Genomic DNA, 19,755 nt, shown 5'->3' with positions numbered 1-19,755 from the left:
TGCAAAGAAATAAGTTTTCAAGAGATTTCGTAACACAAAGCCGCGGAAAATACTTAGCAAGGAGTTTTTGAGTGCAGTGTACTTGTTCTTCCACCGGCAGAAACCTCCTTATGTACTACCGGACTAGTGCGGACACGTGAGGCCATCCTGCGGCCACCATAGAACTCCAGGCAACGGCCAGAAACGGCCAGCTGGATGCGAAGACTCGGCTGGGGGCAGTGTGCCTGCCGTCTTCTGTGCGTGCGAAGGGTCCCTCCACTGCAATGGGATCGCGTGATGCGCAACAAAAATATTGAATGAGACTGGTAATGTATGTATGCGTAGGTGCATCAGCCATGAGCTGCTTTCGCGTATCCTCGTGGGTGGCACGCGCCGCCCGTCCAGTGGGGTGGTTGAGACCGGACCAAGTCTCCCTCCCTTCGTGCTGCCGTTTCGACGAGCAGAAGCGTACAGAGCGTCCCAGTCAGAACCTTCCCCAGCGAGGTGGTTCGCAGTTGCTGCTGCTGCGAGGTGACAGGGTGAGCACAAGGTGAGAGGGGGTAAAACGAGGTAACTTTTGTTCTGAAAGTGGATGTGGCTACCTCGGCAATGTCGCAAGATTTTTGAATTTTTCTCGGACACGGTTGAGTTGAAAGAGAAAAGGCTCTTAAGTTTAAAACCTTGTAAAATTCAATGAAAAAAAAAGGTTTTTCAAAGTTTTATATTTTTGGACTTTGGGACTTCGCGAATCTAAACACGTTTTAACTTTTAAACATGACACGAATTTCTTCACAGTCCGAAAGGTGGATTGAGGTGATATGTCCTCAGCATTTACGTTTTACCTCTCCGATTTAGATGAAAACCACCTCCACTGCGACGAATTCTGACCAGGAAAGACCAATTTTCCTCAAAGAATTTTCCTAAGTTTTCAAAAACCTTTATCCGTTGTCAGTTCAAACTAAAAACTTGAGCACAGAAAAAGGTTTTGATAAATTGACAGTAATTCGGTCACGGAATTTCTGGGAATGACTTATTTGGCCCCATAGTGAAGAGAGATGGGAAGAGCCTGATTCTGACAACATCGTCAAATTGGTGTGGTGCATGGTTTGAACAAAACTTTACCCACGTGATCATTAAAATTTATTGAGGGTTGAACAGGCCAAGCCACGGCCACAGCACTGCAGTGCCCGCTGCCACTTCGCTGTGCGATGTCGATGAGCGGAGACCTCGGCTTCTGGGTGTGGCTTTTGAGCAGAGACAAGCCGCGTGGAATAAGGCAGCGTCTTTTCGGTATCTGCGTCTGCAGTTGGGTAAAGACCTTCTCACGTGATAAGAAATCACTGCAAGAAAAAAAGTTGGAATGGACGAAGGCTCCTGTGTCAGCCAAAGAAAGTTCACGATAATTGATCCAGGAAGCGGAAGAAGGGAATAACTTGACTTATCCCCAAATTGAGTTTGTATTTTAATATTGTGCCTTAGAATGGTTTCCATCATTACACCAAATTATTTGACTGAATTCCAAGCAGTTTAGGAGAAAATCCACATGGAAAAAGGGTATGACTCAACTTAACCCCTTTTACGGTCTAAATTTCATTGGAAAATGGAGATAACTCAACGGAAGTCCACATGAGTCCGTTTGACAAATTGGCAAAAGGATATAACTCAACTTGTATTTTTATGAATCTTGTGTAAAAACAATCAACTCAACTTAGCCCCCCCTTAATTTTAAATTTCAATTTGGAAAAAAGAGCTAAGTCCAAAAAATACACCAGAGTAACAAACACTATATGCCCGTCCCTCCGTCATTTTTTTTTTACAAAAAATAAACGGGACGGGCCAAAAAACATCCTGTAAAAAGATAAGTCTTGACTGGGAGGCCAAGGTCCTGAAAGTGACTCAGACTTGGTTCGTGGGTTCGTGGTTCGTGGGTTCGGAGGGTTCGTGGGGTCCCCAGACTATTGTTCCACTTGACTTGTCTCCAAATTCCTCTTTGTTTAGGAAATATAAGGTGAGCTGACTCTGTTTTCCATTTCAACGGAAAGCGATAAGTCGCAGAAATCCTCTACGGAGTAACCTTACACTTTTTATTTTTTTTCCAAAATTTTACTAATGCTTTTTGAAATTATTAACATGTGCAACATTCATTTGTTTTGTTTGACTTTTCCCTCTTAACAGTTTTTGGTTTCTCCTGGAAAATGGCCAAAATTGAGTTATCCCCTTCTTCCGCTTCCTGGATCAATTATACGCAAATTTCAATTTTTTTGTGTGACATCTTTCATGAATTGACGAAGGACCTTCGCACGATGAATGTGTTAACGGAAAGTCTTCCAAAATCGCTTGAAAAAAGTACTCAAATGGCAGCAGACCAGAAAGTAATATTAAAATTTGTCGTCAAAACTAGCGATTTTCAAACTTTGAATCGTCACAGCGGCTGCGACTCAGTTAAACGTCATTTTCTTTTGGCGTGAACGTATGTTTTCTGCTGCCACTTCCCCGAGTTCTAGTTGTTAGGTCAGTGGGTTCATCAATATTAGCTTGTTCCACCAAACCACCCTGTTTTGCAGTTTGGAACCCTTATCAACCCCAGATTCGTGCACTGCAGGAAATAGCCACAGCAAAAGTACACAAATTTCTGACAAATTTTTTATCAAGAAATTAGTGTACTTTTCAAGTACAACAATTGTTGTACAAAGTACAATGGGACCGGCATGAGGAGTGCTGTGCAGTCCAGGGCTCGTTGTGGTTTGTAAAATTCTCATTGTACTTTCTACAATCCCTGTTGTACTTTTATTGTACAGTTTCTGTTGTACTTTTGTTGTACTATCTACACTTTTTCTTGCAGTGTGGCTCGCCCACTGCAAGAAAAAGCCACAACAAAAGTACACAAATTTCTGGCAAATTTTTTATCAGGTTTTTATTGTACTTTCAGAGTACAACAATTGTTGTACAACAATGGACGGAGGGACGGGCATATAGTATGATGCATGCTGTGCGTCCGTCCGTCCGTTCGTTCGTCCGAGGACTTCCCGTGGTCCGATCTTGATCAAATTTGGTATGCAGCCTCCTTGGGTGACCCTTAGAACCGCCCGGTGGCAGCAAATCCGATCCGAGCCCCTGGGGCGCTGCTGCAGGTGCATCATGGTCTACATGGGGTCGAGGAGGATCTCGGCAACGGATGCAGCTAGGAGGACATGTAGGGGTATTTTTGGAGTCGGGGCGACGAGAGAAAATCAATGGTGCCAGTTTCGAGCGAATCGGAGAAGTTCGGACCCGGGTTCAAATCCCAGCGGGGTTGTGTATGTTTTTTGAACATTCTTTCCATTCGAGTTTTTGCATTGTTTCTCATGTTTTTGAGGGTGCTGATGACGAAAATAACACCTATTTTGACCCCAGACTCAGGTTCAAACCCGTCAGGGTTAAACAAAGGCGAAATTCACACTGTTTAGGTACGGGACGGGCCAAAGTTGCCGATGTTTATCGCTACTTTTCCTGTTATTTTTAAACGAGACAACGGGACCGTTAGCAACACCTCAAGTGATGTGTGTTGATGGTGGCCACGACAGGTTCCCCCCATAATCGGAGCCGCCCTGAGCGCCATGACGGGAGCGGCGGCACTGCTCTCCAGCGACCTCGTGGCGGCGACGGGCCCCGCCAACATGTGCTGCGGCATCTACTCGTGCATCGGCGGCAGTTTCACCTTCTTCGCGAGGCGAGAACGCGTCCTGGTCATCTTGACGGACATGCGTGCCGTCGCCGTGGAGATCGAGATGAAAATCGACTCGCACCACGGAGTGCAGGTCAGCACGGTCAGAATTAACACAGCAGTTGCATCGACGACTGTTTCTCACTGTCAGACCTCTATGGACTTTTCTCTTTTGCTTATGACTTTTTTGAGCAAACGTAAAATGTACTATTTTCTCTTGAACTATGCACAATTTTGATCGTTTAAAGGATACAAGGTAGGTTTACGCCACACCGCGTCTTGTCGTAACAGGCTTCGCGATGTCTCGCGGCCTGTTCCTCCAATCCGCGCCTGGCGTACCTACCTTGGCCTGCGGCGCTAGCCTGCCTTCGGCAGACATTGGCTTGTCCATCGTCGGTTACTTCTTACGTGATGCATGCTGAGGGGCTCCGCCCCCCAGACTCCCCTTCATTCTAGAAAGAGTTGCTTCATCTACAGATAACACAATCTGGACCCTTGTCACTTTTTAACTTGTCGGGGCTGGGGGGCTCCGCCCCCCAGTCCTCCCTTTCTTCAAGGCAGAAGTGATCTGCCTGCAGAAAATTCGATTTTTCGCCGTTTTTTAGGTGTTTTTCGGCTGTAAAAACTGAACCAGTTGAGCTAGGATAGTGAAATTTCGCGTGTGCCGAGCCAAGAACATACCTAATAAGCCTGCAAAATCTCAGCCAGATCGGCCGAGCCGTTCAGGAGGAGTAGTGTACACACACACACAGACAGACACACAGACAGACAGGAAAAACTTTTCAACCCCACTGGAGTAACAGGCTTCGCTATCGCTCAGCCAATAATTGTCATTAGATCATGATGAAATAGGTACATTACAAAGGACATAAGGTTAAATGGACTAAATACATCATACAATGAACAAAACAGTGCATAGCCAAAGGGAAAAGAGTACATATTACGTTTGCACAAAAAAAATTTGTAGCAAGAGATAAAAAGTCAACTTCCTCGATGATGTCTGCATTCTTAAAGCGTTACGAAGTATTTTGAGCACATGTAAGGTACAAACAACTTAGTTTGTAATGTGAAGAAATAGTAAGAACCATTTTCTTTGTAACCTTAGGTGTATGCTCAAAATACTTCGTTATAGGAAGCTACTTCACTTCGTAAGGCTAAGATACTTTGTTAGGTTTTCAGAGTGAAATTTTCCTAAAATTGTCTCAAGTTAGCCCGGATTACGGTATAGGCGTTGCCAGTGCAAGACATTTGCCAGTGACTTAACAGCAAAAATTAAAGTAACACAACTTTAAGCTTTATTGAAGACAACTTTAATTTTTCTGCTAATATTTTCTCAACTTACGAAACAGTATTGTAGATTATCTATGTATCAGGAAGTCCATCTCTTGCTTAAGAGTAGGCCATGATTGAACGATAACCAAAATGTTATCATCGTTTCTTTTTCTCGCATGACCAGATGTTACTGGCGTCTTTACATCGCATTTATCACCGACTAGTATCAGTACAGGTCAGTGACTAAAATGCTTCGAGTGGAAAGGGGTGAATGATTCGTGAATTGCACACTCGCAGCACGTTACTGACTTCTCATTAATTACGTAAGCAACAATGATACTTAGTATTTTCTAGGTCGGATTAATTGCCTTCGTAAAATTATGTACAAAACCAAATTGTCAGTACATTATTTAAAATTTCCAAAATATTTCTTCAAAAAAGAAAAAAGTACGTATAATGATTGCACAAATTACTCGCATCAGTACTGGCAAAATGAGTAAAAAGTTAGTAATGTGTTGAAAGTGCAGGAGACCAACATTTATAATTGAATAAGGGAAAAATCAATTGATCCAGTAAAGCGGAAAAGGGAAATGACTCGACTCCTGTCAAAATAGAGTTGCAATACGAGTAAAGTCCTTCGAATACAGCAGGCTAACTACTTTTACATTCATGCTCAAAATAGCTCGTGTAGCTACACCTAACCTAACCTAACCCCCTTCTTAGAGCCACAAGTTAGAGTAACCTAACCTCACCTAACCTAACGACCTTTTCCTTTTGGAATCCAAATGAAAATGTAACATTAAGTCAATCGTTGACTTAGAGGACAAAGATCTAAAAAAAAGGAGTACAATAACTGACCATTTATTGATCAATTGTGTAATTTATGCAAAGAAGGTCAATAACTTACTTAAAAAAAAAACATTTGAAAAAAAACCGCACAAATTATCATGTTGGTTAGCACTTCTGTTAATATGAGTGCAAACCTTACCTCGTCTTTACGCCGCAGCCGTAGAATTGGTCAAGTTGAGTGCTCAAGTATGATGCAGTTGAAAAGAAGTTTAAGGTTGGGGGCAGCCACAACTGAAAGAATACTGCGATTTTAAAAAAGACTTCAGAAACAATCAGTTGGACTACCCCCTCCCATTTCAGTCATCGGGGGCGAGCCTTCAACTCCTCTGTGAACCTTCACAGAGGAGGCAATCTCTTTAGTGTGGCCAGCCTGCTCCTCCACTGCGCACGATGTCTCAACGACGATGTAACCAATCAAATTAAGGCTAATATACAACAGCTGACGAAATGACTGCAACAGAAAAATCAAACAAGTCCCGTCTGGAAATCACTTTCATTTCTTTGATTAGTTTCATTTTTGTCCTAAAGATATGTTACTTACTCGTTCTGTCAGCGACAAACAAACAATGTAGAAAAGTAAAAATGAAAATAACAAAGTACACATTTATCGAAGATGGATGTCAAAGTATGAAATTGAGGATAATGTACAGGAGCTGTCGACATGACTGCAAGAGAACAAAACAGTTCAAAAACTTACGAAGTGGAAAAACGTTAATGTAAAATAGTCTTTTATGTTATAATTTTTGTAACTTACTCGTAATGGCAGCAAAACTTTAAAAAAGGTAATTAAAGGTTGATTAAACGACCTTTTCCTTTTGGAATCCAAATGAAAATGTAACATTAAGTCAATCGTTGACTTAGAGGACAAAGATCTAATAAAAAGGAGTACAATAACTGACCATTTATTGAACAATTGTGTAATTTATGCAAAGAAGGTCAATAACTTACTAAAAAAAAACATTTGAAAAAAAAAAACCGCACAAATTATCATGTTGGTTAGCACTTCTGTTAATATGAGTGCAATTATATACAAAAGGGCCTTGCTTGCTTCTCCCTGGGCGCATAACTAACAGTGCTTAATGCAAGTTAATGCCCAACATACGGAGTATGTCAGGATTAACGATGTTAGCTGTCTTGAGGTCTCCTATTGTCTTTCCCCCGCACCGCTTGACTCTTCCTTGGAAGGCACCGTCGACAATCAGTATATGGAGATCTTCTAAACAGGTTGCCCTGCTCAGTGCCACATACAACATCCCGTGGTCCCATACAGATCTCAACAAGTACACTCCACACCTTAGCAGAGTTTGGCTTTGACCTTTGTGGATAGTGAGACCGTAGGCAAGTTTGACAGGAAACTGAACCCGAACAACAACAGACGGTTTCTTCACTTCATCATCAGTCAACCGAAGTCTTGGTAAAATCAATAGTTTGTCCTTCATTTTCCCTGTAAGCACCTGAACGGTGATTGTATGAACTCCAAGGGCAACAATCTTTCCACGAGTGCCATTGACAATACCACGAGACAGGCACAAATTAGTTGGAATAATGATCATAGCATTCAATTTTAAATGCAGCTCATGTGGAGGTAATGAGGAGCTCTCAATTTTTTGAGCCAATAAATCTGGCCTAGAAAAGTCCATGACTTCTTCTCCTTCGTCATCACGATTATTAATTTCTGATTCAGCCTGTCTTTCCCAGCTTGAGTGACCAAAATAAGTACTTAGAGGTCCAAAGATGAGTTCCAAAACCGCCAGATTAATCACACGGCATGCATGGTTTGTAGGAGTCAACACTCATGGTTTGTAGGAGTCAACACTGCTAGTCGGGGATTTTCAAAATCATTCCTGAAGACGGCATTAATCAATTTGTCTAGATTGAGATAGTTGTTAATTTTCCGGCGAGATGTTCCCTTTCCCAGGTACTGAGGTATAATAATGGTCTCAGGATTAACTTGATCATTTGCCTGTCCAGTGGCAACATTTCTCAAAAACTTAGCGAATTCGTGATCTCTGCGTGCTCTCTCATTTTGAATGAGAGGAAGTCTGATGAAGTTATTCCAGTTTCTGTTGCCAAGAACACACTCCGCAACTGGATCTTCATGACTCTCAACAATTGGAAGAATCTGTAGGAAATCGCCGCTCACAACGACCACTTTCCCTCCAAAAGAAGTGACTTTACCCAAGTTTTCATCCATCATGATATCCTGTAACAAAAGATCTGACAATAACAAGGCTCCAAAAACATTAAAAATGGCAACTCAAATGAAAATACTTACACATAGAACGTTGTCAATTACGTCTAGATGCCAACTCCGCATCATAGACACCTCATCAATACAGTGAAGGTCCGCTGCCCTCAACCGTGTAGCTCTTGCGGATTCCATCCCAATTGAACTGCGAGGCTCATCTTGTCGCCGGTGGAGCGGGATGCCATACCCAGTGTGGCACGTCGTTCCGTTTGGCAGAGGTTGAGCGGCGTTGCCACTAAACGCTGTACACACTGTGCTCTTTCCAAGACGTCTCATTTCTTCATCAAGTACTTGGTACAAAAATGTTTTTCCAGAACCAGCGGGGCCATCCAAGAAGAAGAGACGGAAGGGACACTCTGGATTATTGACGGATACCATGATCCGATCAAATGCTATCCTTTGCTCTGCATTAAGCATTCCGACTCTAGACGGAGGAATTGGCAATGCACGGCGAAAACGGTACCCGGTTTTCCCAGGAGCCCTACGGCGAAGACATAGGCGATTTCCAGGGTGTTCCTGGGAAAACCAGGAACCGCTTTTACCGTGTGGGTCATCTTCAACGAAGGTCGCACGGACTTTGGGAAGACCAGCAAAGTCATCATCTTCAGCAACTCCCCACAAATTTAACAGACCTCTGATTTCACCTAAGGCTTTCCTTTGCCTACTTTCGACAGAGCGCCCATCAATGTCATCTATCACGTAAGGCTTAATCAACTCCCACAGCTGATCACAATCAGAAGGTCTGTTGTAAAACAAGAGCATTGCAAATGCTAGCCGCCGAGAAGCACAGTCACCGACCTCACACATTTCACGAACCACTGGTTCGTGAAAGTCAGCTCTGAAGATCAGTCCGCGAGCCCTAGCTGCCTCCAAAAATGTAGGGTAAACGGAGCCATCCACAGTCCGCAAATGTTCCCAGCTGGCGGCTCCTTTCACATTTCCTAACAGCAGGTACAACGCGTAACGCTCAAAATTATGTGGACTTGGTTTAACTTCGAAAATGGACCCAATGGTCTTTGTAACATCGCCCTTGATCCATTTCCGCTGCTGTTTGTCAAAGATGAAATGTTTGGGAGTGTCGTGGTATGAAACATTCCTCATCTGAGCTGGCCGTTCGGTCACAAGATCAAAGTAGGCCTCCAGCATGCTCTTTAAAGGCCTATTCAATGCATCCTGCAAATCATCTATTTCTTCCCCTTCAATCAAGATCGGTCCATCATCTTCAAGATGAACCGGAAGAAGAACCACATTATGACTCATAAAAAAAGACTTGACAAATTGAGTCTTTGAATGCAGCATGCGAAAAGCAGCAGGGGCACAAATGTGACGATTGTCTCTCAGGTAATTAATTTCGTCCCAATCCATGGTTTCTTTTCCTGTAGCCTTTTCTTTAGCATAGGTTGTCATTGATGGTTTTCCCTTCCTATGTTTGCCAGTAAGGCATTGAGTGAAATACCTGTACAAAATATATTCGATTAAAAAATAAAATAAAAACAAGACAAGCACAGCACAAAAAGAACTCACCCAAACATGTACTTGAAAACACCATCAGTGGTAACTCTTTTTATACTCTGTGATGAGGGATCACGCACTAACAGGGCTGGATTATAATCCTCTATGTGCTCATTTGTAATTGTTCGGTTCGATGGCCGATGAAACGCCTCAGCACCCTTTCGACGTCTAGGAAACACACCATTTCTTCCCACGACGGTGTGCTCCTGCAGCTTCCGAGGGAACTTGAAAGCACAATCTCCGGTGGCGGTCTTCAAACGGCAAACTGCGTCTGGCCTTTCTTCACAAGGTTGGTGCACTTGGTGAGACAGGACCAGTTTCCTCATTTTTTCATCGGAAGGTAGTTCAGCAGAAATGACACTGTTCAGTTGTTCTGGAGTGAATGGAACGTCTTCTTCTTTCATAAAGAGGACTATATGCAAATGTGGCACAGCTAAATTGAAAGCAAAACAAGAGCTATTACATTTGTTATGTTGAAAATCATATTATACTTAGTTTAAAGCCTTTTTCATACTTACTGCTGTCGCGATCTTCGACCACACCAGTATACCCAACACATCTGCCTAAGACCTGCTTTTCCAGTATGTCGTCAAGAAAAGTATCAGTTCTGAGTTCAAAACTTCTGGAAATGAGGCCAGGCCTAAAGAAAGCGTAACTACGCCGTTGACCTTGACGCCTTAAATCCCCTTCAATTTCAGCATTGTTGACAACAAGAGTTTTTGTGCAAAAGTATGTTGGGTCCGGTTCTGCAATTTGGTCTGCGATCGCCAAGCACTTCAAGTACATGTTCCTGAAGTACCTTGGACCTCCAGTGTGAGATGCTGGTAAGACCACTACAGACCCAACACGCTTTTTATCCCCAGGAGCCATTGATGCTAAAATTTCCTCTACTTTTTTTCTTGAAGAAACATGGTACACTGTGTTTACGTTTTAGTTGGGTTTTAATTGCTTTGCTCTTAGGAATTGCAAGGATAATTCCTCCATTTTAATTGCAGCGTTCATGATGTATTCTGAAAGGTCATCAAAATGTAAAATTTAGGCAATTAAAAAAGGAAATTAAGTGACGAGCTTGAAGTCTGAATAGACGACAAATTATAAAAACATGCAATCTCATTCTTACCTAGATAAAGTCGACGTGACCAATGAAGAATGTTAAAGTCATCTCGTATGGCCAATCTGTGCGTATAGTACTCCCTCACGAGTGTTGGTTTGTCAGGTTGATTGCTGTCTATGTAAGAGTCCTCACCATGGAGATGAATAAGAGGATACAGCAATACATCCAGGATACCTCTGTCTGACCTTATACGCTGCTCTGAAGGCCTACCGAATGGAGGATTTTTCATAGACATTATGAAATCGTAACCGATGTTACCTGTGACACCTGTTACAAGCGTAGCTAATCCAGCTTCTGCACTGTGGGAAAAAATCACAGTAAATCCTGTAGTGATTAGTACAGCTGTCACTGTAATTCAGAGTACAGGATTTACTGTACTTTTTTAACAGGATCTACTGTACTTTGTACGGGATTTACTGTACCACAGGAGTGGAGTACGGAATATCCTGTACCAGGTACAGTAGATACTGTAGCCAGGCACGGTAAATCCTGTGTTCTGAACTGCAGTATATCCCGGCAAAAAACTTAACGGGATTCACTGTGGTTTTTTCGCACAGTGTGCAGGGACAGAAGTTTGAGGTATGGTACTCTCTTGTCTCAAATGCCGCACAAACGGTCTGTTTATTCCTCGGAATTGCCCAAGGGGCTTTGGATTAAATACAATCTGAACATCTGTATTAGAGTCGTTCTCAGGAGAATCATAAAGTCTTTTAGCTGTTTCAATAACTTGAATGTAATAATTTCTGTTCCTTAGGTATTCTTCCAAGGCATGCAACGTATCTTGCTTTAAAACATGTGGTCCATACTTAATAAAGGACGTCCTTTCATTCGCAGCTGTTGCCAAAGATTCGTGAAAGTAAATTCTTGCAGTACTTGGTCTCTCATCTTCATTTGGATTAAATGCACTGCCAATGTAAGATACTTTTCCGTTGAACCATACGAGCCTCTTGCCTTTAAATCTAACAAATTCTCGGCGCACAAGTGGGTGAGCCATTGCCAAAACACTGTTGTAATACTGGATATTATGTTGAAATTGCTTTGCATCATCAGAGTCATCAGTGTACAGTCTTTTTATATGTGCATCTGGCTCTTGAAATCTTGAATGATCAGATAATTGCAATTTTCCATTTTTGCCGCAACATACAGATGGTGTGTCCTTGTGCTTATTTGAACCCCTTCCGATAAGTCGTTCTGCGTGAAAGTACCTTGCTCCACAGCCTTGTACGCAAAGGACCTCCAAACCTCCAAATTCAATCGGTAAATTGGTATCTTGACCATCAATGCACTTGAACGGTGTCTCACCAGCGAAAGTGGCAGCCCACATAAAGGTTTTCCCAATGTTTTTGTTCAGAAGTTGCTTACCTCCCTTGGTACGAATAACATCTACAAAGAACACATCAAAACATCCGAAAAGTGATCAAAGTTCAGATGAAACTTATATAGGAAAAACAAAGGACAAAGATAACCTACGATTCAATGCTTTGACAGGATATTGTCTTGGAGGAAGATCACAATAAGAATCATATGGAAAGACATCCTGGACGACAGCGTCTTCGTAATGCGGATCATTATCGACGGTTCCCATAGAGTCAATGGACTCATTGTCATCATAGTCATCGTCACAGGACGCGTTGTCGTCAATATCCTGGTGAAATTAAATATATTAATAAAACAAAGGAGTAATTTGAAATCAATTTATCGAAACAGTATTACCTGAAGGATGTTTGCAGGAATACTAATAGTTTCACCCTTCTGCAAAGATTGCCATCGAGAAGAGTTCATCCAGGATTCGTCATCAAGTTTTGTTAGGCGCAACTAAAAGAGGAAACGTCAAAAAATCAAGAACCTATATAGCCCCAATCCGACTGACTCACTGACTGACTGACTCACTCACTCACTCATAGAAATGTTTGGGGTCAAGGAGTGGTCGTAGAGACATGCGGTTTTTTCCATTCGATTCCAAATTTTATGGGAAAATTGGGAAAAATCCCAAAAGTTGAAAATTCCTAACCGTTTCCGAGCAAACCTACTTAATCTTCAAAAAAGCGGACCAAATTCCTCACAGTTTCCGAGCAAACCCACTCAATCATCGAAAAAGGGGACCGACCGACTAAAAATTTTTATTCGCCCCATCGGTAGGTCTGGTCGAGACATTTCCGAAACTGTGCCGCAATCGGGTCCCCGTCACCGGCAACATCCTAAAAACGCTATATAAAAATATAAAAATAGGCCTAAATTCAACAAAATCCACTCAATCTTCAAAAAAGGGGACCGACCGACTGAAAATTTTTATTCGCCCCATCGGTAGGTCTGGTCGAGACATTTCCGAAACTGTGCCGCAATCGGGTCCCCGTCACCGGCAACATCCTAAAAAACGATATTAAAAAAATATAAAAATAGGCCTAAATTCAACAAAATCCACTCAATCTTCAAAAAAGGGGACCGACCGACTGAAAATTTTTATTCGCCCCATCGGTAGGTCTGGTCGAGACATTTCCGAAACTGTGCCGCAATCGGGTCCCCGTCACCGGCAACATCCTAAAAAACGATATTTAAAAAAAATAAAAATAGGCCTAAATTCAACAAAATCCACTCAATCTTCAAAAAAGGGGACCGACCGACTGAAAATTTTTATTCGCCCCATCGGTAGGTCTGGTCGAGACATTTCCGAAACTGTGCCGCAATCCTAAAAAACGATATTAAAAAAATATAAAAATAGGCCTAAATTCAACAAAATCCACTCAATCTTCAAAAAAGGGGACCGACCGACTGAAAATTTTTATTCGCCCTATCGGTAGGTCTGGTCGAGACATTTCCGAAACTGTGCCGCAATCGGGTCCCCGTCACCGGCAACACCCTCAAAACGATTAAATAGGCCTAAATTCAACGAAATCCACTCAATCTTCAGAAAAGGCGACCGACCGACTGAAAATTTTTATTCGCCTAATCGGTAGGTCTGGTCGAGACATTTCCGAAACTGTGCCGCAATCGGGTCCCCGTCACCGGCAACACCCTCAAAACGATTAAATAGGCCTAAATTCAACAAAATCCACTCAATCTTCAAAAAAGGGGACCGACCGACTGAAAATTTTTATTCGCCCTATCGATAGGTCAAGTCGAGACATTTCTGAAACTATGCCGCAATCGGGTCCCCGTCACCGGCAACGTCCTCAAAATCATCAATCAAGAACCTACATAGCCCCTAAATCCGACTGAGTCCCTCACTCACTTTTTTGGGGGTCAAGGAATAGTCGTAGAGACTTAAGGTTCTTTCCATTCGATTCCAAATTTTATGGGAAAATGGGATAAAATCCCAACAGTTGAAAATTCCTCACCGTTTCCGAGCAAACCTACTCAATCTTCTAAAAAGGGGAGGGTGATTATCAGCGTAGGTTGTCATTTTAGCTCGAGGATACTTTTGAAATAAAAGGTTCCCGAAAAAATTTCTTTTTGCACGGAGGCGATATGGGACTACTAGAAGGGTAAAAATGCGAAGCCTCCGCGAAATCGGCCCACGCGTTTAGAAATGACAGCCCAAAAAAGATTGGGAGAAATTTATAGTTCATAATCAAATTTCCAATGGCTGTTTTTTCAAGTTCTAAGGCAAGGTAACGGTCCTAGATTATGCCAAAGAGTGGTCAAAACAGAAGTGGAAGAAAGTAAAATGAACCCCAGCTAAGTGCACAGCACAGCGCTGAACAGAACAGAGAGAAGCGCCGGGCAAACAGGCAACCACAGGCGTATGGGTGCGCCTTACGGCAATTTGAGGTTATGTTCGCCATTTCCCCCTTAAAAAAAACGATTTAAATGCAGGTCTGACGAACTGTGGTGCCCATTAAGTGCATATAAGTGACGACACAATTCATTCTGATCAATCTTGTTACGGGACAACCTGATTTTTATGCTGAAATATGCAGTTTGAAAAGGGGTGGACGGAGTTCATTTCTTGTACCGTTTACAACCACTGTATCTCGCCACGCACTGGTCGCTAGGCTGAGATACGATTCTTCCGACCAAGCGCTTATCAAAGGGGCCACTAAAACCTAACTTTTGAAGAAATCGGGGCACTTTTGGACCATTGGTTTTCGAGAAAAGGGGGTGGACGGAGTTCGTTTTTAAAAACATACGCAGCGGAATCGAAGACTAAATTCCACTTGGATTCCCTTCCCGCAACACCAGCCAGCTGATTTTGGTGGTGGTGGATGCAGAACAGAAAGACGCACAATTCCTGACCCGGGACGCATTACTAAAGCTATTTTTGCGATTTTGGTGCCAAAATAAGCACTGAGGACGGAGTTCGCATGAAAACTGGGGGAACAATTTTGATGACGTATTGTTTCACACCTGTTGCTTTCCGAAAGTCACCGTGGCCGATGATGTGACCCCACATACTCTTTTTAAAATGTTGGTCACAAGAAAGTCTGCATTCATCTCGCAGAAGGTTATAAACACCACTTTTCGAAATGGACTTGGTGCGGGGGAAGTGGACGGAGTTCACTTTTGACCACTTCTCGATATTATTACGGCCGATTCAGAAGTGGCAGCTCAAAACTCAAGATTGGGGGTGGTAAAGGACCCCAAGGGGCGAGCTCAAAACAAATTTCAACATCCTAAGTGGTCTAGTTAAGAAGCACTTCCCTGGGGAACGCGAGTGACAACCTACGGTGATAATCACCCGGGACCGACTGACTAAAAATTTTATTCGCCCCATCGGTAGGTCTGGTCGAGAATTTCCGAAACTGTGCCGCAGTCGGGTCCCCGCCACCGGCAATGGGGTAAATAGCGCGAGCAATGGGGTAAATAGCAGCGCGAGTACATGTTTCTATAATTAATCTTTATTCATGTATTATTTTTAATTTGTTTTCGCTTTTCACAAACCTGTAGCTCCCTTTGATCACGCACAGCAGAAAGGGGAACTCGGATAGACATTCCATCATTCAGAGATGATAAAAGTACATCGTTCATCCATGGTTCCTCCTCAAGCCTCTTCAGAACGATCTAAACACACGCATAATGAATCAACTGGAAAACATTTTATATGGTCAACTCTATACACAGCACGTACCTGACAAACTGTATTTGAAACGTTGTCGGGTCCACGAGGGAAAATGATGGCACCATTGAAAATCACTTTGATGAATGGTTCAAATGTTGTTACACCCCGTGATTCAGACATTCTTAGAAATATCATTTTGGAGGCAGATGTTCCAAAATGGTGAACTTGATGGTTATGAAGGACAACAATAACAATATTTAACATTTTTGCAATCAAATGAATGTCATAGAACCTCACTTGGCTGTTTGGGTGAGTGATTCTGAACTCATATTCACTTCTATTTTTGTCCGTGTAATTTGACTTCTTCATTCGAGATAACAGAAACTTCCAATTTTCATCTTTCTGTGCGTAAGTTGCAACTTCGTCTCGGAATACAGTTACATTTGCATGATTTGTCAAATACGCGGTACTTCGAAAAAGTTGTTTCTTCGTGTAGCAAAGGTCGTTTGCATAACGAATACGTTCTGTTGAAAAATACTTCGTAAAGTTTGAAGCGTGCAGATTTGAAGTGTTTCGGCGCGTGTAGCCTGCATACCTGGCTGTGGCTGTAGACACGGACTTCTGTTGCGCGCGATACACTGTAGCCTCTTGCCCGAAAAGCGAAGGATAGTCTGTGGTCCACACGGCACAGACGGTTCCTAGTTTTCCCTAGCAGCCTGCAGGCGCGGATACACGGGGGGGGGGGGCAAAGGGTGTTTTGCCCTCCCCCCCCAGAAGCTAAGGCATGCTGAAAAAAAAATCACGCATTTGCCCTGTCATTGACTAGTGGAACTAGACAAGAACTGAAAATTTTCTCAGCTCGCTTCGCTCGCAAACGATTCACTTTTACTTTTAGAAACAATTTTTTTAACAATTTTTTAAACAAATTTTTCAACAAAAAATTGTTTTTATTTTTTTTCTTGAAAACTATTGCAGATATAAAGCCCATTCTAGTCAATTCTATGACACTACTGGGAATGAGTCTCCCTGATTTTTTCCCCACAGATCTGAGCAAGTATGCGAACAAAATCTTACGAGAAGCAAAATTTTAAACGTTTCGACTAAATCTCCAAAAAATGTCCAAAGTCACTTTCCCTTAAGCCAAAATGAAGCTTACTAAATTATCTAAAAGGATTTTAACACAGAAATTGTAAAATCTTAATCCGTCTACATCAAAATTTTTTTTTAAAAAAGTGCTTTTAACATGTATGAGCCCCCTTAAACAAATAACGCGTTTACCACTCTAAAAAGTCCTAAGAGGTGCAAATTTTCTGAGCTCGCTTCGCTCGCAAACAAATAACGTTTGCCACCCTTTAAAGCCCTAAGAACCGCAAATTTTCTGAGCTCGCTTCGCTCGCACACGTTTAGTACCAAAAGATCCTTAGAACTGCAAATTTTCTGAGCTTGCTTCGCTCGCACACAATTTACATTTACCACTCCTTTCATACATTCAATCGTGTGTTGAAAACTGAAAAAAGCACCTGCAGAACCCCCTGGGACCCCCTGAACCCCCCATAACCCCCTGGGGCAACCCTCATTGCCGTGTTTGTCTTTGTCCGGCGGCCCCTGAAAGTAGGCAACCCACCATGTTTGCCCCCCCTAGGACGGACGGCCAGATCCGCGCCTGGCAGCCTGTAGAAAAGACATGGGCGATTACCTAGGAAAATCAAGAATCTTTTTTACCGTAAACGATTCGGTCCTCGCTGCCTTCAGATCACACTGTAAAAAATTCCGTAGTTTTGCAGGGAAAATGTACAGACGAAAATGATACGGAAGTACGGAAGAAAGTACGGAACGTCCGTACTTGTCCCATAATAACTCATGTAATCGGGAAAGGAAAAATGTACGGAAGTTCCGTAGTAGGAGAGGTACGGACGGTCCAGGCAAATTACTGACCAGACATGCTCCGTACTTTTTTCTCGCAGTGCAGCATCGGCGTCCTCATGGTCACTGGTGTGGTCTTGCCAGTGCTGATGACGGGCAGAACGTTTCAGCCAGTGTGGCCGCCTCCGCCCAACGACACCGTCGACCTGATCATAGGCAGCCTCCAGGCTATCATTGCGATCACGGGATGCATGGGTTTCTACGCGGCCATGGCTCTCATCACGTGCCTGCAGACGTCTCTCATTGGGCAGTACGGCGCCCTGAGCGCGTGGCTGCAGGCAGCGCAGACCGAGGAAGACTTGAGGCGGGCCATCGCGCTGCACCAGAAGGTTCGCACTCTGAAATCCTTACGAACTATTTTGCCTCAGAAAGAAAAGTAGCTTGTTATAGCAAAATATTTGACAGGGTCAACAGTTTAAGATCACGAGAGTGATCTGGATTTTTTCATATTTTTAACGAACCAGAAAGGCCCACACCCTCAGATTCTTATGGTGAAAGGGCCATCGTAACATGCGATGAAATGAGAACAAACGTACTAAAGTAAAATTCATGCGTAATACGATGAAATTCATAAGTAATACGATAAAAAATTAAGCATATAACGTATGTGCAAACTTGGGCGTACCTTACGATGAAAAACCATCGTAATACGTTTAAAAACGATCATCATATGATGAGTGTGCACACTTTCGGCAAGTTTCCTAAGAGAGTCACGTTACAAATCAGGTTTTATTTTCGACTGATTAGGTGCCTACACTGTAAATGTCTCGCGGTGAAAGGCTGCACCAACATATTGTGGTGGAGATTTTCTCCACAATACCAACGAAATTCGTCAAAATATCTATAAGGTACAGTGAATTCTTGATGGAATGTTACGAAGTCAGCTGCACCACCATAATAAGGAACATTTTCACCATAAAATGAAGAATCTTCACTGTACAATATTTAGAGTGTGAGGAAATTCCGCTGTGGAATGCAAGGCTACAATAAAAAGCAGGGCCACAGGTTTGAGCGTGCCTGGACGGCTCAAAATCCAGAATATTTTGAGTTCTCTTTTCTTTCAGGTCATGCGTTTGGCCCGGCAGGTGGAGTTTCTTTTCTACGACAGCTTGATACATTTCATGGTTTGCTGCTTCTCATCTCCTCTTATCAGTGCTCTGCAGGCAAGTGGGTATAAACTTTAATTATTTTCAAGCGTATTGTTATGCACTATTGCTATGCACAGGGACGGACTGGGGGGGCCGACACTAAGGTGTAGCAGTTCGTGACCACCATCGCACACTGTTCAAATTAGTTGTCAGAGTCACTTTATCACATAATCGGCGATGCCATTTTTATCACTTGCAAATGGCAAAAATGCCGTCACCAAGTGACACAAGATTTTCTATCAAAGCTCTTTCACTTATTGCATGGGCGTGAAAACCATGTCATGAAATATTTTGATGGAACATTAGCCTCTAAATTGTCAAGTGACTCCCAAAATTTTCACAGTGCAATGGGGGTTCTTGAAGGAAATGCGAGGATGAAACGCCTTCCCAGGACATTTTAGATATGCCATCGACACGGTTAGGCCGGTGCGGTTCAATAACCCTGAACAGGGGGTGACGATCCTCCCGTGCTTCAGTCGAGTTTGCAAAATGGCAATAACTTTTTCGTCGCAGCTGGCGAACAATTACGTTGACGGACACACCTTCACGGGGACCTTGATCAACGTTGGAGTCTTCATGCCCTTGGCCATGATCAGCCAGCGCCTCGCCGACACCAGTATGTCCGTGCGCGACCGGGCGTTCCACGCGGCTTTCCAGGTGAGAAGGTCGATACGTGCCACTCAACGTTGTCGATACTCTTGTATGGATACTTCGACTCCTTCTAAGATAACGACTGTAACTCGCCAATACGCTCGAAAACTTTTCTAGCCCCCTCCCCGGCCGGCCCCTTAGGGGGCGTCCATAAAATACGTAACGCACCTAAGGGGGGGAGGGGGTCAGAGCTTCCGTTACGGTGCGTTTCATGGGGGGGGGGGTTCGACCCGGCGTGATGTAACGCAAATCGACCCATACACACCTATACTTAAATGCGTGAAATTGTGGTTTCCTCGTACGTTTAGACAGTTTCAGCGTGCTTTTAACCTTTAGCAATTCATCACGTAACGCACCGGG

The 19,755-nt window shown here is 43.1% G+C and overlaps 1 protein-coding gene across 1 annotated transcript; it reads left to right on the top strand.

Annotated features, from left to right (window-relative positions):
- Nucleotides 1-469: 469 nt before the first annotated feature.
- On the top strand, nucleotides 470-18,780 carry LOC117642444. Its single transcript, XM_034380680.1, has 6 exons — nucleotides 470-529; nucleotides 1,138-1,289; nucleotides 3,543-3,776; nucleotides 5,139-5,189; nucleotides 17,638-17,925; nucleotides 18,661-18,780. The coding sequence occupies exons 2-6, from the start codon at nucleotides 1,188-1,190 to the stop codon at nucleotides 18,778-18,780; spliced, it is 795 nt and encodes a 264-aa protein (XP_034236571.1). The 5' UTR covers nucleotides 470-529; nucleotides 1,138-1,187.
- The last annotated feature ends 975 nt before the right edge of the window (nucleotides 18,781-19,755 follow it).

Source organism: Thrips palmi, unplaced genomic scaffold (genome assembly GCF_012932325.1).
Source record: "Thrips palmi isolate BJ-2018 unplaced genomic scaffold, TpBJ-2018v1 HiC_scaffold_16, whole genome shotgun sequence".
NCBI lineage: Eukaryota > Metazoa > Arthropoda > Insecta > Thysanoptera > Thripidae > Thrips > Thrips palmi.
This window is presented reverse-complemented; position numbering and strand designations above follow the sequence as displayed.

What these genes read in the sequence shown, in the direction of transcription:
- LOC117642444 (XM_034380680.1), top strand. Translation starts at nt 1,188, where the DNA reads ATGTCGATGAGCGGAGACCTCGGCTTCTGGGTGTGGCTTTTGAGCAGA. An exon ending in GTATCTGCGTCTGCAGTTGG is followed by an intron (nt 1,290 to 3,542) that starts GTAAAGACCTTC and finishes TGGCCACGACAG; the next exon opens with GTTCCCCCCATAATCGGAGC. An exon ending in CCATCGCGCTGCACCAGAAG is followed by an intron (nt 17,926 to 18,660) that starts GTTCGCACTCTG and finishes CTTTTCTTTCAG; the next exon opens with GTCATGCGTTTGGCCCGGCA.